This window comes from Lynx rufus, unplaced genomic scaffold, assembly GCF_022079265.1.
Source record: "Lynx rufus isolate CCGP_SWC_20201006 ecotype Redwood Valley unplaced genomic scaffold, mLynRuf1.p SCAF_3, whole genome shotgun sequence".
Taxonomy (NCBI): Eukaryota; Metazoa; Chordata; class Mammalia; order Carnivora; family Felidae; genus Lynx; species Lynx rufus.
The window spans coordinates 149,918,175-149,937,379 of record NW_025814845.1 but is presented as its reverse complement, the minus strand read 5'-3'; the positions used below and the strand labels follow the sequence as shown (position 1 = coordinate 149,937,379).

The window sequence follows — 19,205 nt, the reverse complement described above, 5'->3', positions numbered from 1 at the left end:
GGCCTGAGGTCAGATAGTCTCCGCATCTGAGGGTGAAGGAAGGGGCTCAACATGGGCTCTGGCTCAAGACCCAGCTTTCTCTAGCAAGAGAAATCCCTCGAAAGACGGAAGCCTGAGGGGCACCTCTACAGCAGAGCAGAACCAGGCTCTGTGGCACCAACCCGGTGGGCTGGCATTCATGTGGCAGTGCCCACCGGCCTGAGCTTGACCTCCGGCAGTTGGGGGACAAAGCCAGCTTTCGGGCAGTGCTTACCTAGTGCTGCCAACCATGACCCCGACCTCTGATTCCTTTTCCTTGTTCCTCCTACTTTGCCCCTCTCCCTCTTCCTTTTTTCTTTCTCCCAGTGTATCTAGGGCACGGGGGTGCAAGTTCACCTGACTCTGGGGGCCCCAAACAGACCAGGTTTGGCCACTCCCCACTGACAAAATCCAGAGGCAGAGAGACCAATGGTGGCAAAACCAGAAAGGAATTTCTTTCGGTGAGGCCAACCCAGGAAGACAGAGGACTAGCATCTGAAAGGCGGTCTCCAAAGTGCTGAAAACACTTCCAGGTTTATATAAGGAAAACGTGGGGCAAAGGTCCGTGGGTCTGTGCAGGTGGGCAGTGAAAGTCAGACCGATCGCTGTCTTGGAGTCAGTCCTGGGCAGGGTCTTGCTGGCTGAGGGTAGTCCCTGATGAGGGGGTCCTTTGAGTTCCCAGCAGGGATGCGTTACCCTCAGGGTCTTCTGCCTGAGTCTAGAGACAAGCTGGAAAGAAGAATCCAACTAAAAAGTTTGAGGTCAAAATGGAGGCCGCCAAAACCCTCTCTCACCAGCCCTGGCTTGCTTAGCCCTGCCTGTGGGTGGGTTCCCCAAGATGGATGGAGCAGGTCAGGGGAGAGGTCGAAGCCTTTGTCTTTGATTGTGTCAGTTCTCTGTGGGGAAGTCAGGGGTGGGATCCTTCAACCTCCTGGCCCACATTTTTCTTTCAGGCACTTGGGGAGAAGTGATTCCTAGGAACACCCGTAATAAATTGGATGTCTACGAAATCAGGCTGAGTTTGTTGCCCTCTTTAAAAACCATGTTTTCTGAAGTGGGTCATGGATGGAGGTGAGGAGTTAGATCCCCTTTCTCGGGGTTAGGACCCAATTCACTTTGTGTTTCTGATTGCTAAGAGTCATTAATTACTATTGCCTATGAACAGCAGCCTTGTGACCTCATAAGTGTCCCCTGTGAACCACGTTGCCAGTTCGTTCCCTGCCCACCAGCCTCCAACTTGGTCAAGTCTGGGAGTGATACAGTTTACAATTCTGAGCATGGCCCCAGTGGTTTGAGAAAAGGTCAGATTCCCAAATCTCCTAGCTCTTTTATCTATCCCCTCCCTCCTGCAAAAATCCCTCCTGAAGATTTGTCCCTGGCCTTCCCACTCCTCCACCCCTCCAAACCTAACAATCATCCATCATTGTTATCTCATTTGGTGTTTACAAATCACTTTACAGCCATTGTTGTGAGTTTTGCCTCTCATTTGCAAAGTACTTTACAACTATTATTACAAGTCTTTTCTCCAACGTGGGGTAATGCTGACCCACTTCCGAGAGAGTTGAATTCCCACTGCCCTCTAAGTGATTGGACCCATTCCCATGATGCTCAGCACTGGGTAGGTGGGGCTTTCATAAGTGAAGGTCATAGCTATGCCCTTGGAAATCTGGCTTATAAACTGGCTTCAGACCACCGCCTGCTGGCCCTTTGGGAAGTTTCACCCAGTGCATTTCTTAATTTTTTTTCCAAGATTTTTTAAGTAATCTCTCCGCTCAACTCACAACCCTGAGATCAAGAGTTGCAGGCTTTGCTGGCTGAGTCAGCCAGGCACCCCACCCCCCAGTGCACTTCTAATGAAGCAATAAGAGATGGTTGTTACCAGGGTCCATGCTGCCAGATGTTCAGGCTGGTGTGGGGCTCCCTCACTGCCTATTACCTCCTATTTATGGCAGCCTGGCTACTAAGCAGCAAGGTTTGAACTCCGTTCTCTCCTTCCTTCTGTCCCAGGTAGGGTGTGTGTGTGTGTGTGTGTGTGTGTGTCAGATGCAAGAGAGAATAGTCCCCACCTCCACCCCACCCCCATAGTGGACTGGGAGCTGCTTAACATGATCAAAAATTTTTCTGGTTTTGTTTTCTGTTTTTTGTTTTTAATGTTTATTTTATTTTTTGAGAGAGAGAGAGTAAGTGGGGGCAGAGAAAGAGGGAGACACAGCATCTGAAGCAGGCCCCAGGCTCTGAACTGTCAGCACACAGCCCTACTTGGGGCTCGAACTCATGAACTGTGAGGTCATGACCTGAGCCTAAGTCGGAGGTTTAACCAACTGAGCCACCCAGGCACCCCTGTTTTTGTTTATTTTAAATCAGGTTTTTAAAAATAGGCAATATGACATTACAGAATGGTGGGTTTTTTTAATTTTTAAGTTTATTCATTTGGAGAGAGAAAGAGATAGTGTGAGTGAGGAGGGGTGGAGAGAGAGAGAGAGAGAGAGAGAGAGAATCCCAAGCAGGCTCTGTGCTACCAGCACAGAGCCTGATGCAGGGCTTGAACTCATGAAACCATGAGATCATGACCTGAACTGAATCCAAGAGTTGGGCACTTAACCAACTGAGCCACCCAGAATGGCATTTTTAAGAAAGAGAAGCCCAGAGAGAGGTTAGAGTGGGAGAGAGCCAAAGCATAAGAGACTCTTAAAAACTGAGAACAAACTGAGGGTTGATGGAGCAGGGGAGGGAGGGGAGGGTGGGTGATGGGTATTGAAGAGGGCATCTTTTGGGATGAGCACTGGGTGTTGTATGGAAACCAATTTGACAATAAATTTCATATATTTAAAAAAAATTTTTAAAAATAAAATTAAATTAAAAAAAAGAAAGAAAAGCCCATATCATAATAACTGGCCCAAGAAAAACTTCCTTCCTGGTGGGCTTAGCTGCCATCACAATGGATATGGCATTTTGTGTATTGCATTTTTCATTTAACATGCGGGGTAAGCCTTTTCCTTTATTGTTACATTGTCTTTGCAATAATCATCTAAAATTTTATAACATCTTATTGAGTAGGTCGGATGGTACAAGACTTTCTGGTAGAAAATATGGAAATCTCTGTAGATTTGGAGGTGTAGTGGATTGTAGAGAGACATGGGATGTCTGAGAGCATATCTTTAGGAAGCATGGCCTTGACCTCCTATCCATTCTCTTCCTTTGGCTACCGTTGTTAACACCTGACCCTTCAATCTGGGTCTGACTTCTGCATTTCCTACCCTAGGCAAGAAGTATTTGCCATCCAAATCCCCAGTTAGGTTAAGGTATGTTCTGAATATGAGTTGAATAATATTGTTACCCATTATCGATATTTTGGCTCAATTTGCCCAACTAGGTTATTAGCATTCTGAGAATAAGTTTCCCTCTTAGCATCTGTGACATCTATCAGAGGGCTTAAAAAGCCGATGCTCAGTAAACATTTGTTGGTGGTAAATACGTTATTTGCCAACCTCCAGTGCCTTTCCCTGGCTAGTAAAATAGTTGCTCAAGTGTGTAACCAATTCTGTGAGGCAAATGTGAAGGAATTTCTAAGGCAAACTTTTGTGTTGGGGTCTCAATGCAGCATGAGGCCAGTAACCACCACCCAAGAGACCTATAATTTCAAGGATGGTTCCTTCAATGAGATTCTGTCCCTGCATGTAATACCTTCAGTGTGATGAGAAGAGGACATCTCCCCTCCAAAAGAGAGAACAGATTATGAGATTTTTGTCTGTAGAGGCTTCTTTAGATAAACTAAAACATAGGAAAGAAGCTGGTTTGCCTATCTTTAAAAGGAGGAGAGTGCATCTTTATCTGTGAGAGCTGCATACTGGAATATTTATGAGCGAAATGGTAGAATGTCTGGGATTTTCTTTAGTTATACAAGACGGAGGAAAGTCAGTAGAGAGATACATGAGACCAGACTGGCCACAGCTTGTTGGAAGCTGGCTGATGATTAAATAAGAGTTCGTTCTGTCCACTTTTGAGTATGTTTAGCTCTTTCCGTGATAAAAAAAAAAAAAAAAATAGAGTAAGAGGGTTGCATTAGGTTTGGACTGGAAGAATGATCTAGAAGAGTCCTCCACTCCCAGGCATGGTTTAAGCTAGACGGCTGTCTTGGTTCAATTGTGAGGCTGTAGCGCCATCTAGTGTTTACAGCAGATCCCCACCAAAAGGATGACATTGCCAAAAGCCCCTCCTTGTTCGAAGGTCCTTCTGTGAACTCCCTTGGCCTTCCCAGTTCCCTTGTGGGAAGGCCTGGGCCAAGGGAACAGGGTTTACTGGCTCAGGGCAAGGTCAGCACATGCCAGTTTGCAGGTGGTGGTGGCTGTGATGGCGGTGATGGTAGTGAGGGTGGTGTGCGGGCTCATTGCTTGCCTCCCCCCAGGCATGGGGAAGCAAACTGTGGACAGCAGTTGCCGTTTTGTGTGTGGCTCTGAAAGCAGGTGACCTTGCTGGAGGGTTCTCAGTGTGACCCAGGTGCAAAAATAGCCTCTCGTGACTGTGTGTGCTCAGCTCCCTGGCTTGAGCAAATAGCCCCTCACACCTGCACATTGTTGACTCGTTGTGGACACACAGCTACTTGTTTGCAGGTGCAAATGACTGTTTGTATACCCAGACTTGAGGAGAGGGCCCCCCACCATGCTCTTCTTCAGCTCGCATTCCCTTAGAGCAAGTAGCTGGGCCACAGAGCTAGAGAATGTGGGACCTTAAACCTCAGTGCTAGGTCCTGGTGGAGGGAGAGCTCTTAAAAACCCTCCCTTCCAAATATCCCCCCGTTACTAGAGAAGATCCCACTCCCACTCTGGAGGTAGGACAAGAACTACCCTAATACCAGGGTAGCTGTACTTAGGGATGAAAAATCGGGATAGGATGTAGAATATTTTTCAAAATAGGAAGCAGGTACATGGAGTCAGAGAGACTTCTGGAAGTTCTGAGCCAGGCTTTATACAGATCATAGGGAATAAGAAGCGCACCCCAGCCTATCTCACCAGGGCAACTGAAATGGGCAGGAGTGAAATTTGTCGATTGTCAAATTCTGTAGACCTGGACGGTAAAGATGGTGATGCAGCGGGTTTGTCAATGACTGCAGGAGACTGACCATGATGGCAACGTGCCCGTGGGACTGTGAGCAACACTAAGTCACAGTTGCTTGCAGTGCAGGCCTTCATTTTATGCAGTAGGCAGGAAAACATGTCAGACCAGGATACAGCATATCAAACAGATACTGAAATGATGAAATGATGAAAATGATTTCAAAATTTCAAAAAATTTTGTCCCTTTGGTTCAGTAATTCTACTTCTAGGGGAGCACCCTAAAAGAATAAGCAGAAATGCTAAGATTTGTGCACCAAATGAGCTGTGTTTACAAAACAAAAATCGGAAGCTGGATAGTGATTGAGTAAAAGTTTAATAATAATAATAAAGGATGGCACATTTGTATGATGGATAATATACTGTGCTAAATGAGTTTACAAAGAATTTTTAAAAACTTTCATGTGTTTTATTTTATTTGAGAGAGAGAGAGAGCAAGAGCAGGGGAGAGGGGCAGAGGGAGAGAGAGAAAGAAGAGAGGAGAGAGAGAGAGAGAGAGAGAGAGAGAGAGAGAGAATCCAAAGCAGGCTTACACCCAGCACAGAGCCCAACGAGGGGCTCAATTCCATGACCCTGGGATCATGACCTGAGCTGAAACCAATAGTTGGACACTTAACTGACTGAGCCACCCAGGCACCCCAAGTTTATGAAGAATGTCTAATGTGGGAAATGCCTTGGTATTAAGTGAAAACAGTTGGCTCAAAATTATATAGCTTGACCTTGACTAGGCACAAATATACGTCAATATATAAAGTACTGCAAAGGATATAATAGAACAAAATGTTAATAACACTGGTGATCTTGCAGTCATAGGATTACATATGATTTGTATTTTCTTTACACATTTTATTTTCTAATTTCCCAGAGTAAATTTCTTTTTTTAATTGAAATGGAAAGGGATCTCCATTTTGAAGGGGAAAGTGAGGAAAAAGGTCTGGGCAGAATTCAGTGTTGGGTGAGACCTTCAGGGATACAGGCTCTGAAAGAGAGATAGGGACGAAAATCCAGGCTGCCGGTGGTCGCGGCCCGACTTTTCTTTTTCTCGTGACTGGGGAGAGCCTTGTGATATCTGGGATGCCCGGGAGTAAAACTGTCCACTCCAGGGGTTGAGGCCAGAGTCAGGAAATGGGAGGCAGCCTGAGGTGATCCATCTTTTTACTTCTTGCAAGGAAAAGACATTATTTCTAGATTTCCCAATGTGAGATTTCTGGGCCCCAACAAAGAATGAATCCTCTGTGTTACTCTCCACCCAGTAGACATGTTTGATGACTTCTCAGAAGGCAGAGAGTGTGTCAACTGTGGGGCCATGTCCACCCCGCTCTGGAGGCGCGACGGGACGGGGCATTACCTGTGCAACGCCTGCGGCCTCTACCACAAGATGAACGGCATCAACCGGCCCCTTATCAAGCCCCAGCGCCGGCTGGTAAGCAAGTGCCTGGCTCCTCGAGTCTGCCCTTCCCTCCTCCTCTTGGCCCCCGGCTTTCGGGCTCACACTTAGGTGGGAAATGCCTAGGTTTTGAATTCTGGACTTCGAGTCGTGTTTGTTTGTTTAAGTTTATTTATTTATTTTTGAGGGAGAGAGAGACAGCAGGAGTGGGGGAGGGGCAGAGGGAGTGAGAGGGAGGGAGGGAAGGAGGGAGAGAGAGAATCCTAAGCAGGCTTTGCTCTGTCCGCACAGAGCTGATGCAGGGCTGGAACTCACGTAAGGGTGGGGTCATGACCTGAGCTGGAACCAGGAGTCAGGCGCCCAACTGACTGAGCCACCCGGGTGCCCCTTTCAAGTCCTCTTGAAAAGGAAGTGGGTTGAGGAGTTGGGTGGGTGGTTGGCAACATAGTAATGTCTCATCCCTTTAGCGTGCACTTGAGCTAGGAGGATGTTCCAGACCATCTACTTTAACATCTTAATTATGCAGAAGTGAAAAGTGAGGCTCAGAAAAGCTAACAGTCTTGCCCACGGTCACATGGCTACTGAGTCTCCTATCTGGAACCAGAGCCCAGGTTTCCTTGTTCCCAGTCCAGCCTTGCCTCCTACATCTCCTGTTTTCTCATCTATCCCATGAGCAAGGTGGACTCTTCCTTACCCTGTTTCAACTGATCAGTTGATAAAACCCAAAGCCCAGGGAGATTAAGCAGGGTGTATCAGGCCCTCTGGCTGGAAAAATGTTTGTAATGGGGTTTTTGGCTCGTGGCTCCATGGTCTTTTCTAGTAGAATTTTCTTTTGACCAACACAAACTAGCTTTCGTGTATATTAGGAAGGGAGAAATAGAGGGGTTAAGTCCTGATGCTTCCCTTTCTCTCTGGTCACAAGGCCCATTCAGTCTTTGATGTATTCAAATACAGTAATTGTTCACCCACCACCCATGCCTGGTCCTGGAAGCCCACATTTATTCTACTTTTGAGAAAAGCTTTTCTGCCTCCAGTGCCCAGTGCTTGCTGGGATCTTTGATGAATGACTGATAATGCCACTAATGCTACAGTTAGGAAAAGAATTCACTCTATCACTCTACTTCTCCTACAGCTGAAGTCCTTGTTCTCATTCACCACCCCGCCCCTAGGCTCTTTTTTTTTTTCCTTTTTTTTTAATGTTTATTTATTTTTGAGAGGAACAGAAGAGAGAGTGGGAGACACAGAATCTGAAGCAGGCTCCAGGCTCTGAGCTGTCAGCACAGAGCCCGACGCGGGGCTCGAACTCACAAACCATGAGGTCATGACCTGAGCCGCAGTTGACTGAGCCACCCAGGCGCCCCGTGCCCTGGGATTCTCTCTCTTTTTTTTTAATGTTTGTTTATTTTTAGAGGAGAAACAGAGCGTGAGGGTCAGAGAGAGAGAGGGAGACACAGAATCTGAAGCAGGCTTCAGGCTATGAACTGTCTGCATAGAGCCCCATGTGGGGCCCGAACCCATGAACCATGAGATCATGACCTGAGCTGAAGGCAGACACAACCGACTGAGCCACCCAGGCGCCCCCCCCCCCCCTTGCTCTGGGATTCTTATACAGGGCTACGATGGCTGACCCTGCCACCCATTTAGGGCCAGCCCCTCGGTGCTCCCTGCAAAGTAGAAGCAGCAGCACTTGCCTTTTACTTGGACTTGAAGGGTTTGCCTTCTCTGTTGCAGTCTGCCTCCCGCCGAGTGGGCCTCTCCTGTGCCAACTGCCAGACCACCACCACCACCCTGTGGCGCCGCAACGCCGAGGGCGAGCCTGTGTGCAATGCCTGCGGCCTCTACATGAAGCTCCATGGCGTAAGTAACCCCACCGCCAGGCAGGGTGAGCAGCCTACCAGCGGCCACACGTTTGTTTCCGTTATTCACTTCTTACTTGTCTTCCAACTTTCAGATCATAATCCATTTTTCCCTTCTTAGCAAAGAAACCTAGATTTAGAAGGGACCTTCCAGGCTGCGTTAGTCCGTTGGGGCTGCTGTAACAAAACACCACAGACTGGATGGCTTATAAACAACGGAAATTTATTTCCACATTCCTAGAGGCTGGAAGTCCAAGATCAGGTGCCAGCGTAGTCAAATGCTGGTATGGATTTGGGGAAATACTCTCCTATGTCATTGGTTTGCATGTGAATTACTGCAAGTATTCATTAGGAAATTAACCTAGTAGTTCTTATTAAGGACAAGAAACACACATATCTTTTGATTTTGGCAGCTCTGCTTTGGGGAAAGTAGTCTATAAAACAATAAAAGAATCAGTACCTAATGATGTGTGAACTGTTTATTGCTGCGGTATTTGTAGTGGCAAAAACAAGAAACAGTCATAAAGCCTCCTAAAGGAATGGTTGACTAAACTATGGCACAAACTATAGTGTGAAATATTGTGCAGATGTTTAAAAAATAATTAAGTCAGAGCCATGTATCTTGACCTGAAGTAACAAAACACATTTGCAAAGTAATGTACATAGTATGACCCCATACTATGACCCCTTACTATGGGAGTAAGGGTGAGTAAAACACACACGGATACAGATGGGTGGGTGAATGAATACACACATACATATGTGTATAGATGTGTACATGTGCACACATGTTTGAGAATGTTTTAAAATGTCAGAAATATAACAGGCTGGTATTTCAATCGCCCCATGGGGACAGGATTGATGGTAGTGGAGTGGGAGGGGTTGTTACTAACTTAGTCTCATGAATCTAAGAAAAGATTCTTCATGAACATGAATTTTTTCATGTTTCCTTTCTTTTTTTTTTTAAATTAGGTGTTTAGTTTGAATTCCAGTGTAGTTAACATACAATGTTATATTCAGTTTAGGTGTACAATACAGCGATTCAACAGTTCTATACATTATTCACTGCTCATTGCGAGAAGTGTACTATGTTTTCTTATTATAGTGAGAAAAAAATAGCCAAAAATATACTTAAGAACATTCATAAGAAAATACACTTCCTTCTGCAAAGAAGTGTATCAAGGATGTTTGTTGAATCACTGTAATAGTGCAAATTGAGGGGAAAAACAACCTTCAGGAGGAAAACGGATAAAGAAATTCTTGTTCTTCAATAGGGGAATGGTAAAAGAAACTGATAAAGGAATATTATGCAGGTGTTAAACAGATTGTGTCCTCAAAAAAATTAAAAACAGAATTACCATATGACCCAGCAATCCCACTTCTGGGTGTATATCCAAAAAAGAATTGAAAGCAGAGTCTTGAACAGATGCTTGTGCCCTCATGTCCACAGCAGCAGTATTCATAAGAGCCAAATGTGAATGTAACCCAAGGGTCCATGGATGGATAAGTAAAATGTGGTCTGTCCACACAAGGGAATATTATCCAGCCTTTAAAAGGAAGTAAATTCTGACACATAGTACCAGATGGATGAGCCTTGAAGTCATTATGCTAAGTGAAAGAAGCCAGTCACAAAAGGACGAATCTTGTACGATTCTACTCATATGAGGTACCCAGAGCTGTCAAACTCATAGAGACAGAAAGTAGAATGGAGGCTGCCGTGGACCAAGGGGAGGGGGAAATGGGAAGTTAGTGTTTAATGGGTACAGAGTGTTAGTTTTGCAAGATGAGAAGTGTTCTGGACGTGGATGGTGGTGATGACCGCACAACAATGTGAATATACTTAACGCAACTGGAAATGGTTAAGATGGTAAATTTTATGTTATGTGTATTTTACCATGATTGTTTTAAAACAAGTACTGAGATTGGTGGGGATAAACATGAGGGCTGTCTTTTTCTGAAGTCAGGATGGGCTTCAAGTGGGCCAAAGTGTGGGGCTGGGTGCTGGAGGGAGGAGAGGCTACTTCCCTCCAAAGGTGGGAACACTGACCTCTCAGTTGACTAGAAGGCAGGTTCAAGTTCATGTAATCTGATACCCTTCTCTCTTAACCATTCCATGTTTAATCTCTCAAGTGGCAATTGCTTTCCTTCAGTATTTCAGGGATGGCCTTTATTAGTCCCATACAGGAGAAAAGCACAGACCAGGAACTAAAAGATTTGGGTTGGCCTGGCCTAAGAGAAACCAGCTGTGAGGAGGGCACATGTTTAAAAATACTAGAAAGATGACCCAGCAAGCCTGTTCCCCAGACACTTATTTAGGCATCTGTGAACGGTTCAGGAGCATGATGCTTGACAGTCACTGCTTGTTTATGAGAAGTCAGTGCCGTAAAAGTGTTGCCCACGGATAGTTTATCTCAGGACCTGGCCTCAGGGCCATCTCCCCAACATAATCTCTGGTTGCTCCCCACCACCCATGGAAACACTACGATTTGCTCCAACCAGACTCAGTGCGGTGCAGAGCTGCTCTATTTAGAGTGACTTCACATCTCAATTCACTGAGCTGCACCAGCTTCTGCCTATTTTCTTGGCATAATTATTAATAGCACCCCGTTTTCACTTTCACAGTGTCCTGATACTGCTGATAAACTAAAGGCTTTTGCACATACTGCTCCTGATGCCTGAAATGCCTGCCTCTTGTCTACTCGACAGCCTCCCACAACTTAGGCATCACCTCCTCAGCGAAGCCTTCCTTGATGTGGTCATGTGCCTCTTCCCCTCCTCCCGGGCCAAGGACAGAGCTTAGTGTTTCTTTTCTGTTCCCCCACATCATCTATGAGTCTGGTTGTTTCCTACTTGTCTGTCTTTCCCAGTAAACTGTGAAGCTCTGGAAGAAAGGAATGGTGTCTTTAAGCTTCCATTTCTCCAGAGCTAGTATAGTACACAGCATATAGTACAGTATGCTAGTATATTTGAACAGCATTGGTTTCTTTCTCAGCAGGAGCTCCAGGGACTGATTCACTTAGTCCCAGCCCTAAGGTTTGTAGAGGAATTGATTAGATGTTGCCTTCTCATAGTGTGAGTGCGTGTTTAAATAAGGTAGCAGATCACGTGCAAGTAGAAAACCATATATGTTGATTTGTAACTCTCTAGGTCCCCAGGCCTCTTGCAATGCGGAAAGAGGGGATTCAAACCAGAAAACGGAAGCCCAAGAACCTTAATAAATCTAAGACACCAGCAGGTGAGTAAAAGCATTGTGTGTAATTATATTAAGAACTCAGTGGCCCTTGGAATATGTAAAAATCATGTATTTTAGTGCGTCAGCTCAGGCTACCAAGGCATAATGATAGCATTGTCCATCCTAGCTATTCAGTTTAGTCCCTGCGGCTGTTTCCAATTTTCCACTTTCTCTCCAGCTGCTTTTGGGGAGGAGTGCTTTTCCCGTATGCTCCTCTCCTCCCCAGTCTCCGTCCTCTCTCCGCCCGCAAAAGGGGTTCCCTACCTTTCGGGGCTTCTTGCTCCCCAAGTTCAGCTCTTCGTGTCGTGTACCTGCTGAATCCTGTGGTTCAGGTTGTGCAGATTGTTGTGTTAATCTCCCAATCAGTTTTCTGGGTGTGTAGGATGGTTTAGTGTTGGTCTGGCTGTATTTCATGGACGCGAGACACACAAAAAGCGTCATCCCAGCTATTCAGGAGAGAATGATAACCCAGTGAAAAGTAACATCACCACGCAAAATTTTGGGAGCTTTTGAAGCAGGCTCAAATCAAGTTGCACAATTCTTTCCAGTTGCAAAGGCTGCACTGGGCCAGCTGGACCAGTTGTGGGCCAGAAAGAAAAAGAACATTACTGGTCCCTCCATCTTTGGTACTGCGGCCACTCAAGAACTCAGCTCCATTATGTTCTCTTTGAGATAACAGAGATCTAGGAGGACAGGATTCCATTAATTTCAATCCACAGATTGATTTGTAAGCCAAAGTATAGTTAACATCATGTAGTACTTAGCATTCTAGAAAGCTGCTCTACAATTAATATCTCCCTGGTCCTTAAAGACCCCCTTGAGACCAATTATCTGCATTTTACTAATGAGCAAACTGGGGCTCAGAGAAGGCAGTGACTTAACCAGAGTCATACAGCTGTGAGTGGATAGACTTGGACTTAAAACCCAGGTTTTTCCACTTCAAGCTCCATATCCTGTCCAGTATGCCACTTTGCCTTTTCAGTTTCTAGATTAAGAATGAGGACTACTTATGCTCCTATCAAGAGCATTCCCTCTTCAGTACTGCTACCAAATCAAAGATTTCACTGGGAAATGCTGCAGTTGCAGAAAAAATAAATCAGCTGATCCAGTAGAAAGTTTATCTTCTAATCTAAGGCATGACAAACAGATAAATTTTCCTTGTCCACTACTGAGAACATGACCCAAGTCCTCCTTTCCCAGATTCAACCATGGCTTACCCCTTCTGGCAGTATATCTGATTAGGTATTTTATTTTAGATCTTATTTAATATTACATCTTATTTTCTGTGTCTCATGCCAGTGGTCTTCAGCCTTTCTCCCTGTGTTCACACTGTTCTAGAAGCACAGCACATTCCCCTAGGTAACTTCACCTCTTTACATGTTGCAGTGATAGAGCAAGCATTTGGTTCAGGTGAGCAGCGCCCCCCTATCCAAAATTCCCAGTGTAGGGAGCTAGATTGGGCAGCAAAACCTAATCTGAACAGACTCAGGCTATTTATAGTCTTTATTTATCCCATGTGTGAATATTCACATGTTTTGCTGTAGAACAATTAATGTGCTTAGTTACGGAGTATTGTCTCAGACTCCGCTGGGAGTATTCTATAATATACAGTATTAAAATCCAAACACTTCTGAGTCCTGAAACATGTAGTCTCAAGGGTTTGAATAAGAGGTGGTGAGCCCGTCGCTTAAATTCTGATATTTTCAGTTGTCCCATTTTGAGAATTGTCGCCCTGCCCTGATGAAGGGACCTGCTTCATTCCCCAGCAAATAGAAATAAAGCTGTTAGCACAGACCTACCCTGGCTGTCTCAAAGGACCACCATCCATTCGCCCCTGTCCCTGGTCTAGGTGTCCTGACTCTGCCTTATTTTAGGTCCCTCGGGTAGTGAGAGCCTTCCTCCCGCCACCAGTGCTTCCAGCAACTCCAGCAACGCAGCCACCAGCAGCAGCGAAGAGATGCGCCCCATCAAGACAGAGCCCGGGCTATCGGCCTACCATGGGCACAGCAGCTCCATGGCCCAGGTACGTCCCTGGGCGGGGAGATAGGGCTGCCTGTGGGATAGTACACCTCAGACCACCAGGTGGCTGGGTCAGCGCTGGAACACGCGCTTCAGCAGGGCCCCAGCAGGTGGCAGCAGGAGCCGCCTGGTGCCTTTGGGGTCCCACCTGAGGCCCTATAGGGGCTATCTGCACAAGGGTCTATTTCAGCACATCTGATCACATTACAGTGATTTGGACGTACAACTACAACAGACAGATGATTAGCAGCTCCTCTGTGCCAGGACCTTCAGAGACCAGGAGTGGGGAGGGACACATTATGGCACAGCCACAACCTGAATCAGACTGCATGCTTTGGGGGAGGGAGGTACAACTGTAGAAGGTTCTAGGAGGTGGCGCATGGGCTTTCTGAGCAAGTCTGTCTCCTAAGTGAGAGGTGGTGTGACCTTCTCTTTGAAGTTTGGGAGGGGATGGAAGAGGACCCTCCTGGCGTGGGCAGAGGTGTGGAAACTGTGGGGAGGGCAGGGTGGATGGGCAGGGGGTTGGTGAGGAGGTCACAGGCAGGCTGCCATTTAATGAGGGTCGGCTACAGGTCCAGCTTCACGTGTGTCCAGAAGATGAGTCAGTGGTCCTGTCCTTTCCCTCTTTCAAATATGATGGCATTCCTACTCCCCAACCCCTTCCCTCTTTGGTTCCCCTATTTGGGATTAGGGAAGTTCTGAGCTTGGTTACGGTTTCTAAGCAGTAACCAAGCTTGGTTACCGTTAACTCTGATCTGTCGTCTGCATGCACTTGAGGGAGTCTGTGTCCTAAAGAGCTTTTTACTGTCAGGGTAAAGAACCCGGGTCCCATAGGACCAGGAGAGCCAGGAACCTCTTCTGGGCGTGGATAAGATTGGCGTGGATCTGGATCACCTCTTCTGACGGTGATAAGATTGTGGAAGATGTCTCATGTAACTATCCGAGCCATCTGAGAAACCAGAATATCTACAAACCTCTACTGGGTCACAGTGCTCAGAAGCTGGTGAATCACACAGACCCTTTGGTTCCCACAGCACAGGGGTTAGGAAAAACAGAGAGAAATGTTGCTTGGTGTCTTGTCCTGCCTTTGTCCTAGGGCCCTCTCCCCTCATCCCTTTCCTGGGGTGGGAGCCAGCTGGGGGACATCTGTGCACCAGGGCTCCCCTCTCCAGCCCGGACCTCTCCTCCTGAGCCTTCAGGAGTGATTCTGTTGAGCTCATCTTGCACTTTTTGTTTTCAGACGTTCTCAGTCAGTGCGATGTCTGGCCACGGGCCCTCCATCCACCCAGTCCTCTCGGCCCTGAAGCTCTCCCCACAAGGCTACGCATCTTCTGTCAGCCAGTCACCGCAGGCCAGCTCCAAGCAGGACCCTTGGAACAGCCTGGCCTTGGCTGACAGTCATGGGGACATAATCACTGCATAATGTCACCTCCTTCCCTCCTCAGATTTCGGCACAGACTTGGGACTTGGAGGACAGCAGAGATGAGGCTCTGGGCTCCCAGGGGCCAGCCTGCTCTGTTGGGGAATAACTCCAGAAGAACAACCGGGAAGAAACTTGAAGTTGACAATTTGGCTTAGGGGAAATGGGTATTGGATTTTATTGGATGCCTTTTCAAGGGTAGGCGACTGGAAAGAACCCAGACTCTGATTCTGGAAGAACCCACCCTTCACTACAAGCACATTTAAGTCCCTTCTGTGGAGTAAGAGACTTCTTTCTTATTTTCCGCCCTACCCCTCCCCTACAAGAGACGAGATATCTTTCTCCTCTGCCTTTCTACCACCGTGACCTAAGATGGTGGCTTTTCCATGGTGTTCCTAGCACCGGGGCTCTGAGGGTGGGTGAAGGCTCTGGGACCCCTGGTCCAGCCTGAATTTGGATGCGACAAGCCCCTCCGGGCAGCTGCTGCCCTTGTCCAGCACTCCCCATTCAGGTTTGGCATACTCCTGCTTTCCTCAATACCGAATCTTGGCTCCTGAAACGTTGCGTATAGCGCCCATGCTACTGAGGGCTTCGTGGGGGAGATGGAGGAGAGGGCCACTTCACCCACTGCCACGTGTGGCTTGGGCAAAATTGCAACTTGGAACTTCGCCTCCCCCAAGTTCCTTTCCCTGACCCAAGGCTCAAGCCTCCGCTCCTTCTCCTCACCCCCAAAGCCTCTGAAAATAAAAATCCCTTCCACTGCTGAGTGATTCAGCTCTGCCTTCAGCTTGAACATGTCTCTCCCTCCACAAAACAAGAGCTTGGCAGCTTAACCACACAGCAGCCTCCCCCACGCCTGTCCCCCCAAATCCTTCATCCACCCCTTCACACACAGGTGGGTCCCAAGTAAGTACAAAAAAAGTTCTGCTGCTAAAGCGAGTTTGACAAACACTCACCTAAGACTTGAGATCCTTCAGAAGAGCGTGTCTGGTGGACACCAGCCCCGGGGGTGGGCAGGGGGTTTCCGTGAATTCTTGTGCTTGGATCTCGTGGACGACCCTCTTGTTCTGCGGAGCTGTGTCTCTTGTTCAGACAGCAGGCCGAGTTCATCCAAGGGATGCGGAGCCCCTGCACCTACCTACATCCTTTCCCCAGAAGACATCTTCTGTCCAGGAGGCAAAAAGCTAGAGATCTTGCAACATACATTCAAAGCAAACAAACACAACATGACAAAAACTTAATGGAAAGACAACAACCGATAAGAGAAGACACTGAGGGTGGGCCTTGAGGGAGTGTCCGGCCCTTGTATTGTCCTGGAATTGGCCTTCTTCTCCTCTTCATATTGCCGTTTCTGCCCGAGATGCTGGAGCTCCTCGCAAAGACTTCTCCTTCCTCGTCCTCATCGTCAACAGACCTGTAGCTGACTGTGGCCTTACCACATCTTCCCTCCCAAATCCCCAGCTCCCAACCCCAAAATCCTACTGGCTGTAGCAGAGAATATTTTTAAACCAAGATTCTGTTTTAATCATCATTACGTTGCTTTCTTCCATGAAGGCCACCCTCATATACCTTCCCTGACCCACAAACCTGTTAACATTGTCTTAAGGTGAAATGGCTGTAAAATCAGTATTTAACTAATAAATTTATCTGTACTCCTCTTTTCCTTCTCCTCCCTCAGAAGTCATTACTGGGAGGTTCAATGCTGCCCTTTGCCAGGCAATCTTGAGCCACGGAGGCCCCTTCGCCGATCTGCTCACAGGCCGCATAAAATCGTTTTCTCCCTTCAGTCATTTATGGCAGTTGGCCAAGACTTCCTCTGTATGTGATGGTGGCTAGTGAAAAGAACACTCATCCCAGCCCTGCTATTGACTAGTTTGCGACTTTGACAGGTAACCTCTAGGCTTTGGTTTCCCAAGAGAGGGTTGGGCCAACCAGCCCTCAATAATTAAAGTTCCTATGGCCCAACAGTTGTTGCCCAATGAAGGGAGCCATTTGTAGGGCTTTCCTCGGGGCCAGCAGGGGCTGGGGCATGGAGCAGAGTGCAGGGCAGTGGTCTGTCCAGCCCACCTGGTTTAAGACATGTCCTGGGGGGTCAACCTGAGTTGTTCTTGCCATCTTCCACTTCTCCTTTATGGTTTGATCCAAGCAAGCTTCTAGAGAGGAGAGGAAATCTTCTCCTTTTTCCATTTGTCTTCACCATCTTCAGCTACAGAATTGCTTCATCTTAAAAATGGGGTGGGAGTGGGGGCAGTGGTCCTGAGGCCACCCTCTGACGCAGTACCTGTGGAATGGGACCCAGACAAGTAAACCTGCCCGCATTCAGAACTGTTCATGGTGCCTTCTGCCTTCTCTCAACTGGCTTATGCCAAACCCACTGGGCAACTGGTGGCCTTTGACCTTTCACAGCACCCCTGTTATTTTTGAGCAGGTAAGAAAAAAATGGAAACAACCATTATTTTACATAAAATCAGAAAAGCTCTTAAATTTGCTAAGGAATAGCCAAACCTATTAAATGTAGCTACCATTCAGAAAGACAAGGAGCAGATAACTAACAATTAAGAGTAACAAAAGAGATTCAAAACCATAAATAAAACCTACCAGGATTTATGCTGGGAAGCACATGTTTTCTGACAATGAAGTCTCTGTTGAAGACATTTGCCACTTCTCTTTAGGAATGGCTTTCAGAACAGAATTATATACAACACCAGATCAACCTCATTCCTTGTATAGTCATAACTTGGGCTTCATCCTAGTTGGTATAATCAAGCTAGATTCAGCCTCCTTGCTCACTGGATTTGGTTGCTTCCCCAAATCAAATCCATTCTCAGAGGAGGTCAAGTTATTACCAATCAGGATATTCTAAAGGATGCAATTCCCAGAGGGTCGGAAAGTGGCTGGTGTGGAAGGATTGGGGCGGGTGGGGGGCGGGGGGTTGGTCACTAGCAACGATGGTGTCATTAGAATAAGTGTCTGGCCTGGTGTGGTGAGTGAAGCAACAATGCTTGTGTCCAGGTTACAAAATCCTTCACCTTCCCCTAGAGTCTCACCTCTTGCTATGACAAAACGGTCTTGTAATTTTTAATTATTTTTTATGTTATTATTTTTTAAGTGTATTTATTTTGAGAGAGAGTGTGTATGCACGTGAACGGAAGATGGGCAGAGAGAGAGGAAGCAAGAGAGAGAATCCCAAGCAGGCTCCACACTGCCAGCTCAGAGCCCAACATGGGGCTCAATCCCATGACTCTGGGATCACAACCTGAGCCGAAATCAAGGGTTAAATGTTTGACCCACTGAGCCACCCAGGGGGCCTTATGATAAAACCTTTTGAAGCACAGTTTAAATTAATGGTGGGAGAGCATTAATCCTTAATATTTGACTTAAAAAAATTTTTTTTTGAGAGAGAGTGTGAGCAGAGGTAGAGGGAGAGAGAGAATCTCAAGCAAGCTCCATGCTCAGCACAGAGCCTGATGTGGGGCTCAGTCTCACGCCCCTGAGATCATGACCTGAGCCAACATCAAGAGTTGAACGTTTAACCGACTGAGCCACCCAGGTGCTCCCTTAATATTTGACTTTTGAATTCCTTTAGGGGAATGATTGGTAGCACATTTATCTGTGATTATACTTGACTTCAGTTGACAATAGTGAGAATACATTTATAGTCCCTGAACATGCACCTAATGGAGCTGGGGTAGAGGTTATTTGGATGAGCCTCCTACCCCTCGAGCCCCCAGAACTTGACATACATGAATACCGACTGCATGAGAAATAGCCATTTGGAAAGCTGCTTTTGGAGTGGAGGTGACTGTTTTTTGGCTTTTTAATCATTTTCTGACATTGGAGGCTAATCTTCAGATTGTATCCTTGGCTTGCTTGAAGCTAGACCACCAAAATGCCATGTCATAACACAGGTTTAAATCATCCCATCACCAAGGATCAGCCTCAGAGCTTCAGGGTTTAGCCTGGGAAGTGGAGTCAGTCTTGTCCAGCTCTCCCCGCCTCCTGGGCACTTGCTTTCATTTCACTCTTGGCCTCCTGGAGAGTGCTGGCCCGAGTGTGATTCTTATCTCCCCTCCAGTGGCTGTGGCATGGCATTTGCAAACAGACTAGTCTGTAACAAGGAGAACTAAATAATCCAAGCAAAGGTGACATTAAAACAGACCTG

General features: G+C 46.8%; 1 protein-coding gene across 3 annotated transcripts in view; it reads left to right on the top strand.

The window, feature by feature from the left end:
• The window catches only part of GATA4 (GATA binding protein 4), a 47,805-nt gene extending 32,759 nt beyond the window's left edge, over positions 1-15,046 (top strand). Inside the window, exons 2-6 of one of the 3 annotated variants that reach the window (XM_047092385.1) lie at positions 6,386-6,552; positions 8,248-8,373; positions 11,520-11,607; positions 13,479-13,627; positions 14,864-15,046. In XM_047092385.1, coding sequence (XP_046948341.1) covers positions 6,386-6,552; positions 8,248-8,373; positions 11,520-11,607; positions 13,479-13,627; positions 14,864-15,046 — 713 coding nt within the window. Of the gene's footprint in view, positions 1-6,382; positions 6,553-8,247; positions 8,374-11,519; positions 11,608-13,478; positions 13,628-14,863 lie in introns of those variants that run through there. The other 2 variants (XM_047092384.1, XM_047092386.1) reach the window with 2 other exon arrangements.
• The last annotated feature ends 4,159 nt before the right edge of the window (positions 15,047-19,205 follow it).